Below are 18,954 nucleotides of genomic sequence, written 5' to 3' on the forward strand. Positions count from 1 at the left end.
TTCCGACAAATCACGACTGGAAATCCAACAAATCCCGACTGGAATTCCGACAAATCCCGACTGTAATTCCGACAAATCTCGACTGGAATCCCGACAAATCCTGAATGGAATTCCGACAAATCCCGACTGGAATTCCGACAAATCCAGATTGGAATTCCGACAAATCCCGGCTGAAATTCCGACGAAACATGACTGGAATTCCAACGAGTTCCGACTGAAATTCCGAAGGATACAAATCCCGACTGGAATTCCGACAAACCCCGATTGGAATTCTGACAAATCCCAGCTGGAATTCCAGCGAAACACAACTGGAATTCCGATGAATTCCAACAGGAATTCCGACAAATTTTGCCAAATCCCGACCGGTATTCCGACAAATCCCGACTGGAATTCCGACAGTCCCGACTAGAATTCCGACAAATCCCGACTGTAATTCCGACAAATCCCGACTGGAATTCCGACAAATCCTGAATGGAATTCCGACAAATCTCGACCAGAACTCCGACAAATCTCGATTGAAATTCCAAAAAATCTCGGCTGGAATTCCGACGAAACATGACTGGAATTCCAACGAGTTGCGACTGGAATTCCGACAAATCCCGACCGGAATTCCGACAAATCCCGATTGGAATTCCGACAAATCCCGGCTGGAATTCCGGCGAAACACAACTGGAATTCCGAAGAGTTCCGACAGGAATTCCGACAAATTTTGCCAAATCCCGACCGGTATTCCGACAAATCCCGACTGGAATTCCGACAAATTCCGACTAATCCCGACTGGAATTCCGATAAATCCCGATCGGAATTCCGACAAATCTCAACCGGAATCCTGACAAATCCTGGCTGAAATTCCGACAAATCCCGATTGGAATTCTGATAAATCCCGACTGGAATTCTGACGGATACAAATCCCGGCTAGAATTCCGACAAATCAAGACTGGAATTCTGACAAATCCCGACTGGAATTCCGACAAATCCCGACTGGAATTCCGACAAATCTCGACTGGTATTCCAACAAATTTTGACGAATCCTGAGTGGAACTCCAACGAATCCCGACTGGGATTCCGACAAATTCCGACTGGAATTCCAACAAATCCCGACTGGAATTCCGACAAATCTCGACCGAAATTCCGACAAATCCCGGCTAAGATTCCGACAAATTTCGGCAAATCCAGACCAGAATTTCGACAAATCCCGATTGGAATTCCGATAAATCCCGGCTGGAATTCTGACGAAACACAACTGGAATTCCGACGAGTTCCGACTGGAATTCCGACGGATACAAATCCCGGCTGGAATTCCGACAAATCCCGACTGGAATTCCGACAAATCCCGACTGGAATTCCGACAAATCCCGACTGGAATTCCGACAAATCCCGACTGGATTTCTGACAAATCCCGGCTGGAATTCCGACGAAATACAACTGGAATTCCGACGAGTTCCGACTGGAATTCCGACAAATTTCGACAAATTCCGACCGGAATTCCGGAATTTAGGTCGAGATTTGTCGGAATTCCAGTCGGGATTAGTCGGAATTCCAGTCGGGATTTGTCCGAATTCTGACAAATCCCGGCTGGAATTCCGACTAATCCCGCCTGGAATTCTGATAAATCTCGACCGAAATTCCGACAAATCACGGCTGGAATTCCAACAAATTTCGATAAATCTCGACCGGAATTCCGACAATTCCATATTGGAATTCCGACAAATCCCGGCTGGAACTCCGACGAAACATGACTGGAACTCCAACGAGTTCCGACTGGAATTCCAACAGATACAAATCCCGACTGGAATTCCGACAAATCTTGACCGGAATTCCGACCAATCCCGACTAAAATTCGGACAAATCTCGACCGGAATTCCGACAAATCCCGACTGGAATTCCGACAAACCCTGACCGGAATTCCGATAAATCCCGACTGGAATTCCGACAAATTTCGACAAATCACGACCGGAATTCCGACAAATCCCGATTGGAATTTCGACAAATCCCGATTGGAATTCCGACGAAACATGACTGGAACAAATATCGACAAATCCCGACTAGAATTATGACGAATCCCGACTGGAACTCCGACAACGGTTGGAATTCCGATGAATCCCGATTAGGATTCCGACGAGTCTCGACTGAAATTCCGATGAATCCCGACTGAGATTTCGGCAAACCTTGAATGTGATTCAGACGAATTGCAATGTTTAAAAACCTCGACTGGGTTTTTTTTATGAACCCAGTGTGGGATTTTGTCGAATAACGACTGGGACTCAATCGAATCCCAACTAGGATTCTGACGAGACGACAGCAAGTTCGAAGAATTCCGACGTTTTTTACAATTCTCGTTCTGCTTTTTAACAACATCTTTACAAATATTTAAGTGAAGTCATTACTTTTCCGTAGAATTTATTCTACGATAATGTCCGCGCGCTGGGAATGATAGATCGGACCGAATAGGCTCGTTTGGGGCAATTCATCAAATCCCTCCGTAACACGCCGAACCAATCAATTGGAAACGTGCGAGACGACTCGTGTATCGTCCGAGCATTGCGCGGAGAAAACACCTGATAAGACGCGAAACCTTTAAGTGACCATCACCAGTCACTTTGAATAAGTTCGGAATCGTATATTTCGCCATCCATCGAACCCGTCAGACACCCGAACCATCCATTATACAATTCAACTGTCAAATTCGAATGTGCTGCCCTTTGGTCGTTATCAGCGCCCGGTGGTTTCCTGTGTGCAACCCGAAACGGTCGTTTGGATAATTGACGAGTACGGGTCGGGTACTTCGGTGCCGATAACCGGCCGAGATGATTGGTTGGTTTATTTTTCAATTACCGGGGGGCTGTGGGAAGACGGCTGGTCAGAAAAAGTCTGAAAGCAATGAGCTCCTGTTACACAGTCGAAGAAGACGCCCAATCGAAATGATTGATATCTGTTTGAAATGTGGATCGCGTTTGCGCTTCGGTTTTGGCTTGGTAGCTCGATGATGAAGACAAAATTACGTCGTCGGAGTTGCGCGTCTCCATTTGACAGCACAATTGAGCATTCACCTGTCCCGAAGTTTGTTTACGCTTGAGTCGTGTGACCTGTGCTATTTTTGGCGGTGTGGTGAATCGATTTTGGCTCACTCAAGTGGAAACAGCGCATCTAGGGAGTTCGTGATCAAGATGAAATTGTTGTTGAACAGCGTTCTAGTAATGGTGATCTACTGCGTTGTCACCAGTCACATTTTAATTTACTATCCTAAGCTCTGGAATGTTTCTGATGACCAACCTTAACAATTTGTTTGTCCCTTAGAGCATTATTGAAGTGAAACAAATGTTTCAATATATTCTTTGTCTTGCTAAATAAGAAGACTTCCTGATAGTGGCAATCACCGAAAACAAATTCTCTCAGAATCCTTTTGGTAGTCATTTATTTGTTTAGAAGAATCTCAGATTCTTTTCTATTCTGCGTTTAATATTCAGCTAATAAATATAATTTTCAAACTAATATATTTTTTCATTGCCGTTAGAAGGTTTGTAATTCCCAAATCTTAGATCATCCCAAACAAATAGTCTTTAAGAAGTTATTATCAAGACCGCATGTATCGATTGATATTCAGTTTGAAAGGCACAGCCATCGGTATCTGTTGAAAGACAAGTTCTAGGTCACGATGAGACACTTTTGAAGTATCCACTTACTAATTTACCACCGTTTCAGTTCCGGTAGCCTCGTTTCGATTTGTCTAATCCACATTCGCCGGTATCCAATGTGAACAAGATGTTCTACAAACGTAAAACAGCAACAACCCAAACGCGATACAAAAGATAAGCCCTTGTTTACATTCGACTCCCGGTAGTTCACCGGTGCCGTATACGACATCTGTACAGCAGCAACGAAACATCGATAAGACCCGTCTCCGTGCGACGCGCTTATCATCATCACCATCATCGCGTCCCGCGCCACCTTCTTCACCAGTGACGATGGACAGCACTTCTCGCACTTGCAACTGACAAATCTAATGAAGCAGTGCTGTGCGGATGATACTCACCGTCGTTTTTCCGATCCCGACTGCTTCGGTTCCGCGCCGCCGCCGTCGACGACTGGAAGCCCATCTGCGTGTGGTCCAGGCTGGTCACGGCCGACATTGCACTGTGGGTATTATCACGGAAGTCGCCCGTCTCGGCCCATACTGCAAAAGCGAAAGAAAAGAACAAAATTCAGATCGTAAAGCATGAAGTGCATTAAGTTTCGAGAGTAATTTAATTCAATTTGGCGAAGCTTCTGGTGGATGGTTCAGCCAAGCTTCAAGAGGTGGATCTCAGGTGAAGATAACCGACTCTCAAAGCAAGCGCAAAAATTTATGTTCCTTTCGGACGAGAATGGATGTTTTCATTACGGCCCTTAACGGCGCTGCTGTCCGATTGATTAACACACTCAAATTAGTCGCTTATGTCAACAGCAATTTGCCGCTCGTTTCAGTCGAGCCGTTTGGGGCCATATATCACACGACAAATTGTCCGACACCCGTAAATAAGTCAAAACTGTTAAACGTCTTGTCGCCGCATCGTTGATGGAAGAACGAGAAACAAATTATCCAAACATCATCTCGGAACCTCTACGATAATTGGTGACACGCATTTTCACGGTGGTGTTGCTGCATCGAGTGTAGGTTAATGGCACCCGCACGACGTCCTTTGCTGCAACAGAATGGATACTGAGATTTTCTACTGCTCGGTCGATTTACAGTCAGTAGAATGGCTGTATTGTGCATGGGCGTCATCAGGTTTTATTGTAGAAAATAGGAATATTTTCCCATGAAGACTTGTGAGAATTCTAAAAAAAAAACTGGTAGGGTAAATGTTCCGATAGTCGTGGGTGTTCCTATAGTTGCAGTAGCAGAAGGCAAGGCAGAAGGCAAGAAAAGATATGATTTCTTCTTTCAACCCGGAAAGTGGCTTTTGTGAAAGGAGCGATATGATCCCTTCTTTCATAGCATACATATGCCCGGCAGCAGGCACGAGAGAATATGACTCCTTCTCTCAATTCAGTCATTTGCTCGGTTTAAGGCAACCCACCAAACACAAGATCGTATATCATAGCGTACTTGTACACTTGGAGGAGTTGAGGCCATATACGTAAACTGTACATGCTGTCAAACATATTGATTTTTTATGCTTTGTTATATAAACTTGTTTCATTAGCTTTGAACGACTGTGTGTGGCCGGAACAAAGTTATGACAGCGACTCTCCGTGGATGCGTGTGCACGCCGCGAAGGTCTGACTAGAAGAGGAAAAGTCATGGCTTGCTGCTCGCCGATCGACACGCTGATGTGTGAATCTATTAACACACGCTGAAGGCATTTTACTCAAACCCCACATTCCCCTCCTTCTCTCATTAAAAATGCAAAAAAAAATCTTCTAGCATAGTGTGTGCTTGTTTTTCTCCTGGATTATTTGAATGAGACGAGGGTGAACATGGGTTGCAATTGAACAACCGGTTAACTCCATTGAAAACAGCACACCAAAATAAACTTGACTCAACATCATTTTAATACCAGAACAATGATTCAGAGTATGGGTTCCCAAACCGTGGATCGTGAAAGATAAAACGTGATTCATACTTTTGTTGGATGTTGGATTGTTTGTCGTACAATGACAATTTCTTCCAAAAAACATTCCAAATCGTACCCAAATGCAATCCAAAGCTAAGCGGTGTTGAACTTCATTACTTATAAGGTTTAAGAACAATCTTATAAAGATGAGAAAATCCATGCTTATCCAAATTCAATCCAAATCAAATCCAATGCAAATTCAATCCAAATCAAATCCAATGCAAATTCAATCCAAATCTAATTCAAATCCAATTTAAATCCAATCCAATCTAATCCAATCCAAACTCATTCCACATCCAATCCAAATCCAATCCAAACCAATCCAAACCAAACCAATCCAACCCAATCCAAACCAATCCAAACCAATCCAACCAATCCAAACCAATCCAAGTCCAATCCAAATCCCATCCAAACCAATCCAAACCAATCCAACCAACCCAAACCAATCCAAACCAATCCAAACCAATCCAAACCAATCCAAATCCAATCCAAACCAATCCAAACCAATCCAAACCAATCCAAACCAATCCAAACCAATCCAATCCAAACCAATCCAAACCAATCCAAACCAATCCAAATCCAATCCAAACCAATCCAAACCAATCCAAACCAATCCAAACCAATCCAATCCAAATCCAACCCAAACCAATCCAAACCAATCCAAACCAATCCAAACCAATCCAAACCAATCCAAACCAATCCAAACCAATCCAAACCAATCCAATCCAAACCAATCCAAACCAATCCAAACCAATCCAAATCCAACCCAAACCAATCCAAACCAATCCAAACCAATCCAAACCAATCCAATCCAAACCAACCCAAACCAATCCAAACCAATCCAAACCAATCCAAACCAATCCAAACCAATCCAAACCAATCCAAACCAACCCAAACCAATCCAAACCAACCAAACCAATCCAAACCAATCCAAACCAATCCAAACCAATCCAAACCAACCCAAACCAATCCAAACCAATCCAAACCAATCCAAACCAACCAATCCAATCCAATCAAACCAATCAAACCAATCCAAACCAATCCAAACCAATCCAAACCAACCAAACCAATCCAAACCAATCCAAACCAATCCAAACCAATCCAAACCAATCCAAACCAATCCAAACCAATCCAAACCAACCAAACCAATCCAAACCAACCAAACCAATCCAAACCAACCAAACCAATCCAAACCAATCCAAACCAATCCAAACCAATCCAAACCAATCCAAACCAATCCAAACCAATCCAAACCAATCCAAACCAACCAAACCAACCAAACCAATCCAAACCAATCCAAACCAATCCAAACCAATCCAAACCAATCCAAACCAACCAAACCAATCCAAACCAATCCAAACCAATCCAAACCAATCCAAACCAATCCAATCCAAACCAACCAAACCAATCCAAACCAATCCAAACCAATCCAAACCAATCCAAACCAACCAAACCAACCAAACCAATCCAATCCAAACCAACCCAAACCAACCAAACCAATCCAAACCAACCAAACCAATCCAAACCAATCCAAACCAATCCAAACCAATCCAAACCAATCCAATCCAAACCAATCCAAACCAATCCAAACCAATCCAAACCAACCCAAACCAATCCAAACCAATCCAAACCAATCCAAACCAATCCAATCCAAACCAACCCAAACCAATCCAAACCAATCCAAACCAATCCAAACCAATCCAAACCAACCAAACCAATCCAAACCAACCCAAACCAATCCAAACCAATCCAAACCAACCAAACCAATCCAAACCAATCCAAACCAATCCAAACCAACCCAAACCAATCCAAACCAATCCAAACCAATCCAAACCAACCAATCCAATCCAAACCAATCAAACCAATCCAAACCAATCCAAACCAATCCAAACCAATCCAAACCAATCCAAACCAATCCAAACCAATCCAAACCAATCCAAACCAATCCAAACCAACCAAACCAATCCAAACCAATCCAAACCAATCCAACCAATCCAAACCAACCAAACCAATCCAAACCAATCCAAACCAATCCAAACCAACCAAACCAATCCAAACCAATCCAAACCAATCCAAACCAATCCAAACCAATCCAAACCAATCCAAATCCAATTCAAACCAATCCAAACCAATCCAAATCCAATCCAAACCAATCCAAACCAATCCAAATCCAATCCATATCCAATTCAAATCCAATCCAATCCAAATCCAATCTAAATCCAAGTCAAACCATTTTCGAGACGCGTCTTGTGATTTAGCAAACCGCAAACCATTTTCCGACGGTCTTCGAAGCGCGTCTTGTGATTTAGCATACCACAAACCATTTTCCGAGGGTCTATTGTTGCGCCTGGGCACACATTCAATGCTCCCCGCTATTTCGTGGGAGAATCCCACTGGCACATCCAGCAGGATTAATTCTTTGGTCTCGGAACCCGTCCAAGCTCGACAAAAAATCACTAACGCGCACCGAATCACTCCCGTACTGCCATGAGTTCTTCCTTCTCTCGTATGAACTGCACAAAACTTTAAAAATTGACCAAACGATCTAATTTGGCATTGTACAATTAATTGTCAAGAATCTTACTACACCGTTACTACAATTCATACAAAGAAAACACTACTTATACATCCGGTTTCGGAAAAAAAAAATTAATTAAGGTACACCGGGGCAAGTTGAAACAGTTTTTTCAAAGTTGAACTTTGAAGTGCTGTAAAAAAATCACCCTTTGATAATTTTTGAATCCGTTTGCGGTGTTTGCTAGTTCGGGCCAAATATTATACATAAAAAATAAGCAACCTCACCGAACTTTTTTATAAATATGTTGCATACTAAAATTATTTTTTTATATGCTCCGTTTCAACTTGCCCCGCATATCGGAGTAAGTTGAAACACTGCGGTGTATACAGACATAAGCATACTGTACCGTATCAAAAACAAAATATATGTACTCAGTGTAACTCAAGATGCACGAGGTTATAAAGGTGACTATACTGCCAGGACTCGCATAAGAGTCCCATTTATATTTTTGACGATTTTGATTATCTTTCAGAAATTGGCTTAAAATTGTCTCCTAAAACCCTGATAAAATAGTAAGCTTTGTTCTAGAAATTTGAAAATCAAATCCCACTTGTCTCATCTCGATATTTACTCGCATAAAAGTCACATTCCAGATTTTGATACTCTATACTCTTTTCTTTGAATTATACGCTCGATTAATTCGACTGTGGCTTCTTCATAAATTCAAATTAATTAACCTGCGTATCTCTCATAGACCCTCAATTGGAGGAAGGGGGCTGGGGAAGTGAAAGGTGGAGTTAACGAAATGTTTACATGTTCTATGATTTATTTTTTGAGAGCTAGTGCTCACAGCGAGGCAAAGTAAATTAAGAATCTCAAAACTAGACCGTGCAGCTTAAACATGGCCGTGCAGCTTAAACATATTCTTCAGTGGAGATTGTAGGAAGGTTGCATTCACGACGGAATGGGCAGAAATTTATTAAATTAATTTTCAGAGTTTTGGACCTTTCTATTTTTTTTTTTCGAATGTATTTACGGACCGCATTGAATTCTGGAACTTTAATTGCGAGGGTGACGTTTTGAATCGTTGTTTCAACTTGCCCCGCACCACGCATTTCTATTTGCCCCGATGGGTTGAAAATGCGGAGCAATATCAAACTACCAAAATACAAAAATTAAAATGTATCTTCCATCGATTTTTCATAATCATTATGTTTATTCAACATCGAATGATTACCTACCGTGAAAATTTGACGAAAAAACACTTCCAAACATAATTTTGGGACCTGTTTCATTGGCACGTCAAAAAGTTGGTTCGAATTTTGCAAAGGGCGAAAAATAAACAATGGCAGGGATTGCTTTTAGTAGCTGTAATCTTCCAGGAATGGCAGTCAGAAGGTGCGTTTAGGGGAGTAATTTGTTGAAGAAAATAATCAGGGCATTCGGTCATTGCTGATCTAAATTACAGCTTCTGTTTCAACTTACCCCGCATTTCAACTTGCCCCGGTGTACCTTAATTTTCTAATTCGGCTGGAAGTATCGAGTTTTGGCAGATGGTAAACGGCGATGAAAATATGATACAGAAAAAAAAAATACTTCCTCTCTACAGCATGGCACACTACGATTATCTGAAATGTTTACACGTGCAAAATTTTGTTAAAACCTGCCAAGTGGTTATAGAGATGACTTCCGAGTAAAAAGTGCTACGACAAAAAAATATGAGCGAGCGTGGATAATCCATGTCTGATCCACAGGTGGACTGTTGGGCTAACCGCGGTGGAGGTTGATTCTCGGATTCTGGTGGCTTTTCCGCAAACGTGACCTTTAAGTGGTCTTGTTGTGGAGGGGTTATCACGCCTACCTAGAGAGTAGGAGGTTGAGGGTTCGAGTCCCTCCAAGACACGTGGATTCTTTTTCGCAAATTTCATATCAATTTGTCCATTTCGAAACATGTGCTGTGCATATGCACAACCAAGATATTTAACAAAAAAATGGTTTTCGTACGGCCGAGTTGCCGAATGATATGCAATTAATTATTAACTTTAGAATAGAAAGTACTGGAAAGTAATAGAATAGTACTCTTGTCGACCATTCACGTGGTAAAGAAAATCATATACCCACATGATTTTCTCCCAGATGCTACATTTCGTTGAGTTCTTAAATGTCACCGAATATTAGCCTCCAGCTATAATGCAAATATTTGCTTTTTAGTGGTGTTAAAGTGTAAAAAGTGGTTCATATCCTAGCACGACAAGTCATACACAATAAGAGAAGAAACAGGCGATCCAAACATTAAGTAGAAGATTGCTATCCTTGTGCTGTTTTCTTTAGCAATTCATTATGGCAAGGATTTCGCAGGAGCACATTTGCTTCGGTTCTTAATTCCTTAAATATTTCTACTTTTACACAAACAACTTATTCAAATGGAAGCCTTGGCTGAAAATTGTGTGATTGAAACTAAACTATGTTCATAAATGGGGAATGTTTTCTGGAATTTGCAAACATGGTTAAAGTTGCAAACAACCGTTGCACCCGGCCAATGCCGTATTCTACCAAAGCTAATAGAGTTCCAGTCGGAGTGAGTAACTGAGTCTCGGGTATTTCGTTAAATAAGTACTACATCAACACTTTTTTCCCTTCCCAAGTTACGGTAAAGATGGATATGGCCAGGAGTAGTAGTTCTCATGCTTTTGTTCTTTTTTTTCTTGGATTGAAATCAAGAAACCTCGACTTCTTATTGAAATCTGGATAGAAATTTAAAAAAACGTGAGTCGGAGTGAGTAACTGAGTCTCGGGTATTTCGTTAAATAAGTACTACATCAACACTTTTTTCCCTTCCCAAGTTACGGTAAAGATGGGCATGGCCAGGAGTAGTAGTTCTCATGCTTTTGTTCTTTTTTTTTCTTGGGTTGAAATCAAGAAACCTCGACTTCTTATTGAAATCTAGATAGAAATTTTTAAAAACGTGAGTATCACTATGCTATGATTTCAAAAACTTGGAAAACATATGATGACTCCCTAATACCAGGAGGTACTCCGGAAAGTTGAGATGCGTTGCAAAACAGTCGAACAGTTTTTGATGATTAACGAATGAATTTCAGCTGGGGCTGAATTAGTTAAGCGTTTCATATGTGTTTTATCATTCAATGCGGTTTCGAAACTGAGTGCAGTATGAGGTCCCACTGAAAGCTTTGAAGAAACACTCTGCGTTGCTGTAGACACTCGTTGATCACTGAGATTTTCATTTGAAAATAAAACACTGGTGAACTGAGGGCGAAATAATACACACATATTCTTCATCAATTAAATCTCTGGGCTAGGTTATTGGTGACAGAAGAGAGCAAACCAGATTCTCGCCCTAAGTCAAACCTGTTTAAGATGCTGATCTTTAAGCCGTTTAAGGGCGGGAAAATGGCCGCTTGGTGGCGGGAAAAGGGCCGTTTAGCCAAAGTCCACTAGGCCGAATACATCATTTGGCCGTAAACCATCTAATCGAATGGCATTAAGCCGAGAGCCGAAATTGACACAGGAAATATCATTTGGTCGAAAAAGTCGTTTGGCAGAATAGGCCATTTGGTCGAAATATCGTTTACAGAAATTGTCTTTTAGTAGAAAGAACCATTTGGCCGAGAATGGCATTTGGTCATATGGGTCAAATGACAGTAGATGCCGCTTGCAGAATGAGTCATGATCGAAAATGTTGTATGATCGAACAATTTATTTCATTTATTTAGCTTACATCAGAAACCAGATAACACTGAATCAACCATTTAAAGCCACAATGCACAGTTCGAGGCCACATTCCTCTATCCTCCACTGTGTCCCACGCTTGCCAAATTGTTCTGTAGCTGATCAGCCCGCCTCGCTTGCTGTACTCCACGCCTTTTTGGCGTGGCACCTTGCAAGGTTGCTGTCCGTCATTCTTACAACATGCCCTGCCACTTGTTATTTTTCACTTCTCATTCTCACTTCTCAATGGGAAAAGTAAGAGATGGGAAGCAACAATCGAGAAATAAGAAATAAGAAGTAAGACGTTTTCTTACCTCGCACGACAATTTCGGCCAAATGACTTTTTTGGTCATATAATCAGTTCGACCAAACGGCATTCTCGGCTTTATGTCCCTTTCGGCCAAACAAACCGGTCAAACGGAATTCGGCTGGATGACTCTCGGACTGACGAGTTATAAGGACAATTGCATTCAATTTGTGAGGAAAAAAACATGTAGTATAAAACCATTATTTGTTTAAAACAGGACACGCCACAGCAAGATTAGGTCTGCTAGCAACATGAGTTGCAGTGATCTTTCGCGGTGGAAACAGGTTGGACTATTGGCATATTGGCGTAGCAGTAACAACATTAGCAACGATAGGTGAAGACAGTTAATAAATAAGCTCGAGTTATTTAATACCTAGACGCACAGTTTATTTTCTAAGGCCGCACGCTCATATGGCTCCACACAAATTTGGATCAATTTATTTTTATTAAAATGAAAACTGGCCTAAACAAAAAAATGAGTTTTTAGTCTTGACATCAATTGACATAAAATTTTAGTCTTGACAGCAGATTTTTTTCTTTATTAATGTGAGTTTTGACATTGATAGTCAGTTCTTCGTTTGTCATGATGATGGCGAGAAGGGCACTCAGAGACCTTTAGTAAGCGAGGTTTTTGATATTACAATCGGTTACAGGTTTAAACGACAAATTAAAAAACCAAAAACAAACACTAAAAATATTGAAATTGGATAAAATTTGGTACATTGGTGAAACTGGTTGAAACAAGAACGGGACATTAGACGAAAGCTATTTCAAAAGTAACCGTCAATACCAGGGGGAATACATTTTTTATATATATATTTCGGGTACTTATTCAAAAGGACGTATGTGATTTTGTAAACAAAGATTCAAACGTCGATTTGTCCAATCTGATAGCACTCCCACGCAAACCATCACCACAGACAGGTAGGGGAGGCCTTCGGCTAGCTGTTGGTGGTGTTGGTTTGCATGGGAGTGCCATCAGATTGAACAAATCAGACAAATCAACGTTTGAATCTGTGTTTACAAAATCACATACGTCCTTTTGAATAAGTACCCGAGTATTCTTGATTATAGTGATCAGGGCGAATCCATCCTTCGGTTGAAAACCAGCCCATCCATTGGTGTTCTAGTCGGCATCTTATTGTGCTTGCAGCACTGCTCTCCTGAGATGATTATTCCTGCTTGATTCGAGGGCAGAACCCCTAAATCGTAAGAATTCAGCCCGCAGTCCTATGATGGTCAATGAACACAATTCAGAACGGAAAATAAATCCGACGATAAATTTGATTCAGTTCGCTTGTACCCTGGGATCCAGGCAATCGACGTGCTCGTGTGTTTGTTGGCTAGGATGATCTGAATCCAGGGGTGCTTAGGCTGTTCGCTTTGTAAAGCGGAAATTACGCTGGCAGAATCTGACAAGATTAAGATCGGCTTTCTCGATGGATACGTAGCGGTGACGAAGATTGCAGCGGTGGCGGTGACGGATCGTAGTAATCCAGCAACAGCTCTAATGTACTGATTAAAGATGATCATTGAGCATGAGCATTATTGACCGCTCACGGTTGCTACTCCGTTATTGCCAGGTCAGCTGTAATTACACAGAGAACCAACAGATGAAGTTTGGGACTAACATCATCCTCAATGTGTAAGAACTGGTGAGCCAAATATTAAGCAATACCAGCGCCGGCCGTGTCCGAATGCAGGTCAATTGAGGAATGGGTAGGAAAATGTTGACATGATACTCGCTTTGATAGAAGCCGACGAGTCATCTGCACTTCCACGAGAAATCACTGGGATGTTGGATATATGGGGTAGTAGGGTGGTTCAAAAAATTGATTTTGCTCCACAGAGCTCATCTGATTCTTTACCATGTTCTGAGTGTCCTCTGAAAATTTGAGCTCATTTGGATTAAAACTGATTTAGCACAAGCCGTTTCAAGTTTGCATGCAAATTAGTATGGGGAAATTTATTTTTTCATTATACTGTTAATGACGCTTCCCCATCAAGCGAAGGTTAAAAGAAAACCTACATAGCTGAAAGGAATACTCAACAGCTTTCACTCAGTGAAAACCGCATCTGAATTAATCGTTCCAATAATTAGTAATCGAATTTAATCTATACCGTGGTTTTATGGAGCTAATTGCATAACTCATCAACAGGCAACATTGCTGCTCGTGGCGCGAGAGATAGCACACACAAATTCAGGCTACTATGTTGCACTGCACATTTCAGTGATGCTCTCAGAGAAGTTTAACGATCATGACTAAAGATTCGCAACCTGTCTTAAAATCGATTACTAATTATTGGGACGATTAATCAACATGCGGTTTTCGTTGGGTGAAGTATTCTGAGTATGCCTTTTGGCTATGTAGGTTTTCTATTAACCTGCGCTTAATGGGCAAACGTTATTAACAATATAATGAAAAAATAAATTTTCCCATACTAATTTGCATGCAAACTTGAAACGGCTTGTGCTAAATCAGTTTTAATCCAAATGAACTCAAATTTTCAGAGGACACTCAGAACATGGTAAAGAATCAGATGAGCACTGTGGAGCAAAATCGATTTTTTGAACCACCCTAATGGGGTAGGTATTGTGGCAGGGTTCGTTTAGGTAAACGGTATGTCGTGTATAGCGTATAGTTTGATCTATTCAAAACATAATCGAACGAACACTAATTATTTTAAATTCCGACCGCACTAAGCAGAACAAAATTGTCGATGACCAGCCGATCTCTCTGCTAACCGCACAAAGCAGAACAATATTTTCTATGACCGGCCGATCGTTCTGCTTACTGACGCGAACTGCATCTTCACTTTCTAATTAATTTACTCTAATTATTTACTTGACATCAGAACGACAGCACTTAGAACTTCAGTTTTTACTTCACTTTATTTTCCATCGCGCCTTGCCCGTTTTCAGAATTAGCTCCAAGGACTCTAGGATAGGATGTGACAATTGAATTGCGACTGCCTTGTTGTTTCCTCAGTCGGTTGCTTCGACGAGGTGGTGGCCAGTGCTTCCAAATAATTTTTATGCAAAATCCGCCGAACAAAATATGTAAAAAATTCATGTTTTCTAGTTCATTTCTTCCATTATTCGTAGTAAAAAATGCTACGCATCATCAGAAAAAAGTATAAATGTGATATTAGATGAGTTTTATAGTGAAATGGGTAAAAAGTTTGTAAATAATGCTTAAAATCAAGTGTTTTAAATTAGCATAACACTTGAGAATCATGCATACATCATTTGCAGTCTAGCATAAATTATTTTCACCCAAAAAATCAAAAATCAAACTTTTGATTTTTTTCATAACTTTTAATTTATTTACCCAGCAACACGGCCAAGGTAACAACAAGCTGCCCTTTTGAAAATGTGATACCGCCGATCGAAGTAATCGATTGTCATTTCCACCCAATCAGCAACCGGTACGATTTTGACAGAAAATCGGTACGATTTTTAATGACTAATTGGCACATCCTATCCTAGCAAGGACTCAAAAATCCATAAAAAAACGTTGGTCTGACAGTAAATTTAATAAAAAAACTTGACAGCGGAGAAAAAATCCTTCCATCCTGGTCAAAGCCTACTCAGCCTCCACTCTAATGTACTGATTAAAGATCGGTAACAAAGTATCTATCAATACAAAATTATCAAAACGATTTATCTGCTTTTATAAACAAATATTCAAACGTCGTCGATATGACGAATCTGATGGCACTCCCACGCAAACCAACACCATCAACAGGCAGCAGAAGCCTTCACCTAAGTATTGATGGTGTTGATTGGCGTTGGAGTGCCGTCCGATTAGTCAAATCGACGTTTGAACCATTGTTTACAAAAGCAGATAAGTCGTTTTGAAAATTTGGTATTACGGTGTAATAAGCAGGTGAGTTCCAAAACGTAGACCAGACGACTGTCGATGATAGCTTGACCAATCAGTAGCCGGAGTGCTCTATTGTTAACTCTAGTTCTGTAGTTGACCTTGACTTCATTGCAATGCGGTAAAAAAGTTAGCTTCCGATCGATGGATACTCCTAGCACCTTTATTATTTTCTCGTTGGGTATGGGGTATTTCCATCTGCAAATTTGCCCACGGACGCACTTGCTGGCGGTCATGGAAACCCTACCTAGGTCGCCCAACGGAGAACGGCACTAACAGCAGATTGGGCTTTCATCCACGTGCGTATTGGAGTGTCACCGACGACAACCAACAGAGTATCGTAGCCGTATATAAAAATGTAGTTGATGGTGGTAGAGAGCTAAACACACCGTCCATGGCGATGACGAAAAGTGTAACAGCCAAGACAGACCCTTGGAGTACGCCAGTTTTCTCCTCGTAGGTTCGCGAAGCTTGAAGAAGCGACCTGTTAGGATATTCCGGACGAAATCCAGGATATTGCCGGAAAACCCCAATCGCTCAGCTGTTGGAGAATGAAAGGCGTCCATGTTCTGTTAAACGCCTACGAAATGTCTAGGGATTCCAGGTCCGCGTGTCTGCCTTTCTCGAAGGCTTCTCGTAGGACGTCTTTCAGGTCAGCGAAGTAGGAGCCCGTTCCATAGCCTGGGCGGAAAGCGTGCTGCCAAAAGCAAATCTGCCGTCTGTTTCGAGTTTTTACCGTAGCCGGCGGTTCACCAGCCTCTTGACGACCTTGGATATTTACTTGGATCTGGCGACGATGGTCCTCTGGAACTCAGGTGGGTATTCACTCACCCAAACTAATGTTGCGCAATATTCCCCGAGTGCGTTTGCCACCTCAAGGGGATCGGAGATGGTATGATCTTGAGCATCGAAGTGAATGGGGTAGGATCTGCACTTGCCACTGAGCGCATTCACATCTTCTCATAGTTCAGCGGTGGCTTGAGCCGGGTTAGCAGAGTCGAGGAAGTCTTCCCATTATTTGCCCTTTTGAATGAGTGGAGTGACTTTCATCCTAGCCGGCTACTGGTTTGTGGGGTTGTAGCACCGGCGGCATCTATGATGGTTTGGTTAAAGTCGTGTAGTGTTGACGTTTTGTTTGGCTCTAGCGCGCGTCGAAGGTGGTGGTCTTACCTAAGACTTCCCCAGGCTGGGCGATGAGCGTTCATGTTCGCCAAGAAGAGGATAGGGGCAGGAGAATCTGTCTATAATATCACATACCTTTTGTGTGATGCCCGGTGGCGAGCCGCATGGTAGATATACGTTTACCACGCTGGCTGGAAGGCTGTCTCGGAGATGAAATCCGACGATCTACGTTGAGTACCTTAAATATCCCCTCATACTTTCCTCCGAGGGAGCGCTTTATTGTGTGGAAGGAGATCTGATTGACCTCTTGAAGGGCAATGATCCAGGGAGGATTTTCGTGTATTGATAACTCCAGATTGGGTAAGTTGTTCCAAAACCCGTTAATATTCCACCGGAGAATATTGACCTCCAGTGGAAGCGTGGGGAACGTATAGGAAGCTGGGATTCTGCCATGATGTGAAGATAGGTGCGAAGTATAAAACGTTCCAGTTGAGTTGTGCTGGTCAGGGGAGAAGAAACAGATTGGAGGTTTGGATTGTATCCCCCGGCTATGTAAGGAGGGTGGGGTTTTTTTCCTCGTACGTTTCCGTGCTTATAAGCATATCCTCGACGTGATGTCGTTTTAATGGCGTCGATTGCATCTCGGTGGTTTTCGTCAAATCGCTTTGCGTTTGCGTTTCTGCGGACAATACTTGGCGAACAACAAGCTCCAAATGTCATATTTTGAACAATGTATACGCTGGGTTCCTTTTCAGTTCCTTCCATCCGGAGAATCCGCTGACAGTTTTAATCCTCGGGTAACATTTGAATTTGGTGGAATATATATATCTGATGTCTCCGCATACTGCTACCTTAAATTCTCTAAAGCAGATTAGAACGCATAAAAGCGATGCCATAAGGTCAGGTCCTTCAACAGAACAGAATGGATAGAATTTCCGTCAATCATACCTGCGGCATTCCATACCAATCGTATCTTGCTCGGTTTATTTGGATTCGTCACTTAAAATCGGAAAATACCTCACTCGCCACTGCAGTGTAGTTTGAATAGTTAGTCAGTTCTCAATTTTCTTAACCTTCTTAGCCTTTGCTCATGTGGTCTTGTAATTTTGTCTTTTGTAGTAATTGGAGATTTTTATGCGGATATTCGGAGTTAACGACGGAAGACTCGGATTATTGTTCCACGGTGCATTTCAATGTTTTGAAATTGATGTCAAAGCAACAGTTGTGAAATTATTGAAAATGCAATAGGGTTTGAAGATGATTGATGGCTGGCAGGCTTATGAACAATTAATGAATTAGAAACTACATTTTTTCTTAACTTTAGGGACAATGGAGCAATGAGTTTATTTTTTATTTAATCCAAAACAGGAGAATTTTCTTGTCTTGGGACGACTCTATAGTTTTGAATTTAGTGACGGAGCAAGATGCTTTCAAGGTAGAGTTTTCGTATGAAAATATATTTTTTATTGATATTTGATAGCATGGTCACAATGCTCTGAAGCCTGTCTGATGGAAATGTAATCACTTCGCACGCTTCTGTTCGAACCGTTCGAACACACAACAAGCAAGATCGAACACCACCAAGGACGGCGTTGTCACCGGTGACAATGCACCACATAGCCACATGCGGCTACACGCACGACATGTCTTTCCCTCAGCCCATCTCCAACGACTCAATGCTAGGGAAAAAGTGTCATTCCGCTGCAAAGAACCAATAAATCTTGTGGGTTTTCCCAGTTTACAGTTTTCTATACAGCAACTACTAACTAGCCGGCTGACATTCATGTCACTGCCGTT

General features: G+C 41.7%; 1 protein-coding gene across 1 annotated transcript in view; it reads right to left on the bottom strand.

The window, feature by feature from the left end:
* LOC134206115 (pituitary homeobox homolog Ptx1-like) overlaps positions 1–18,954 on the bottom strand; it is a 238,426-nt gene that overhangs the window by 123,563 nt on the left and 95,909 nt on the right. Inside the window, exon 3 of the mRNA XM_062681807.1 lies at positions 4,034–4,174. Within this exon, the coding sequence (XP_062537791.1) occupies positions 4,034–4,174 (141 nt within the window). The remainder of the gene's footprint in view (positions 1–4,033; positions 4,175–18,954) is intronic.

Source organism: Armigeres subalbatus, chromosome 1 (genome assembly GCF_024139115.2).
Source record: "Armigeres subalbatus isolate Guangzhou_Male chromosome 1, GZ_Asu_2, whole genome shotgun sequence".
Classification (NCBI taxonomy): domain Eukaryota; kingdom Metazoa; phylum Arthropoda; class Insecta; order Diptera; family Culicidae; genus Armigeres; species Armigeres subalbatus.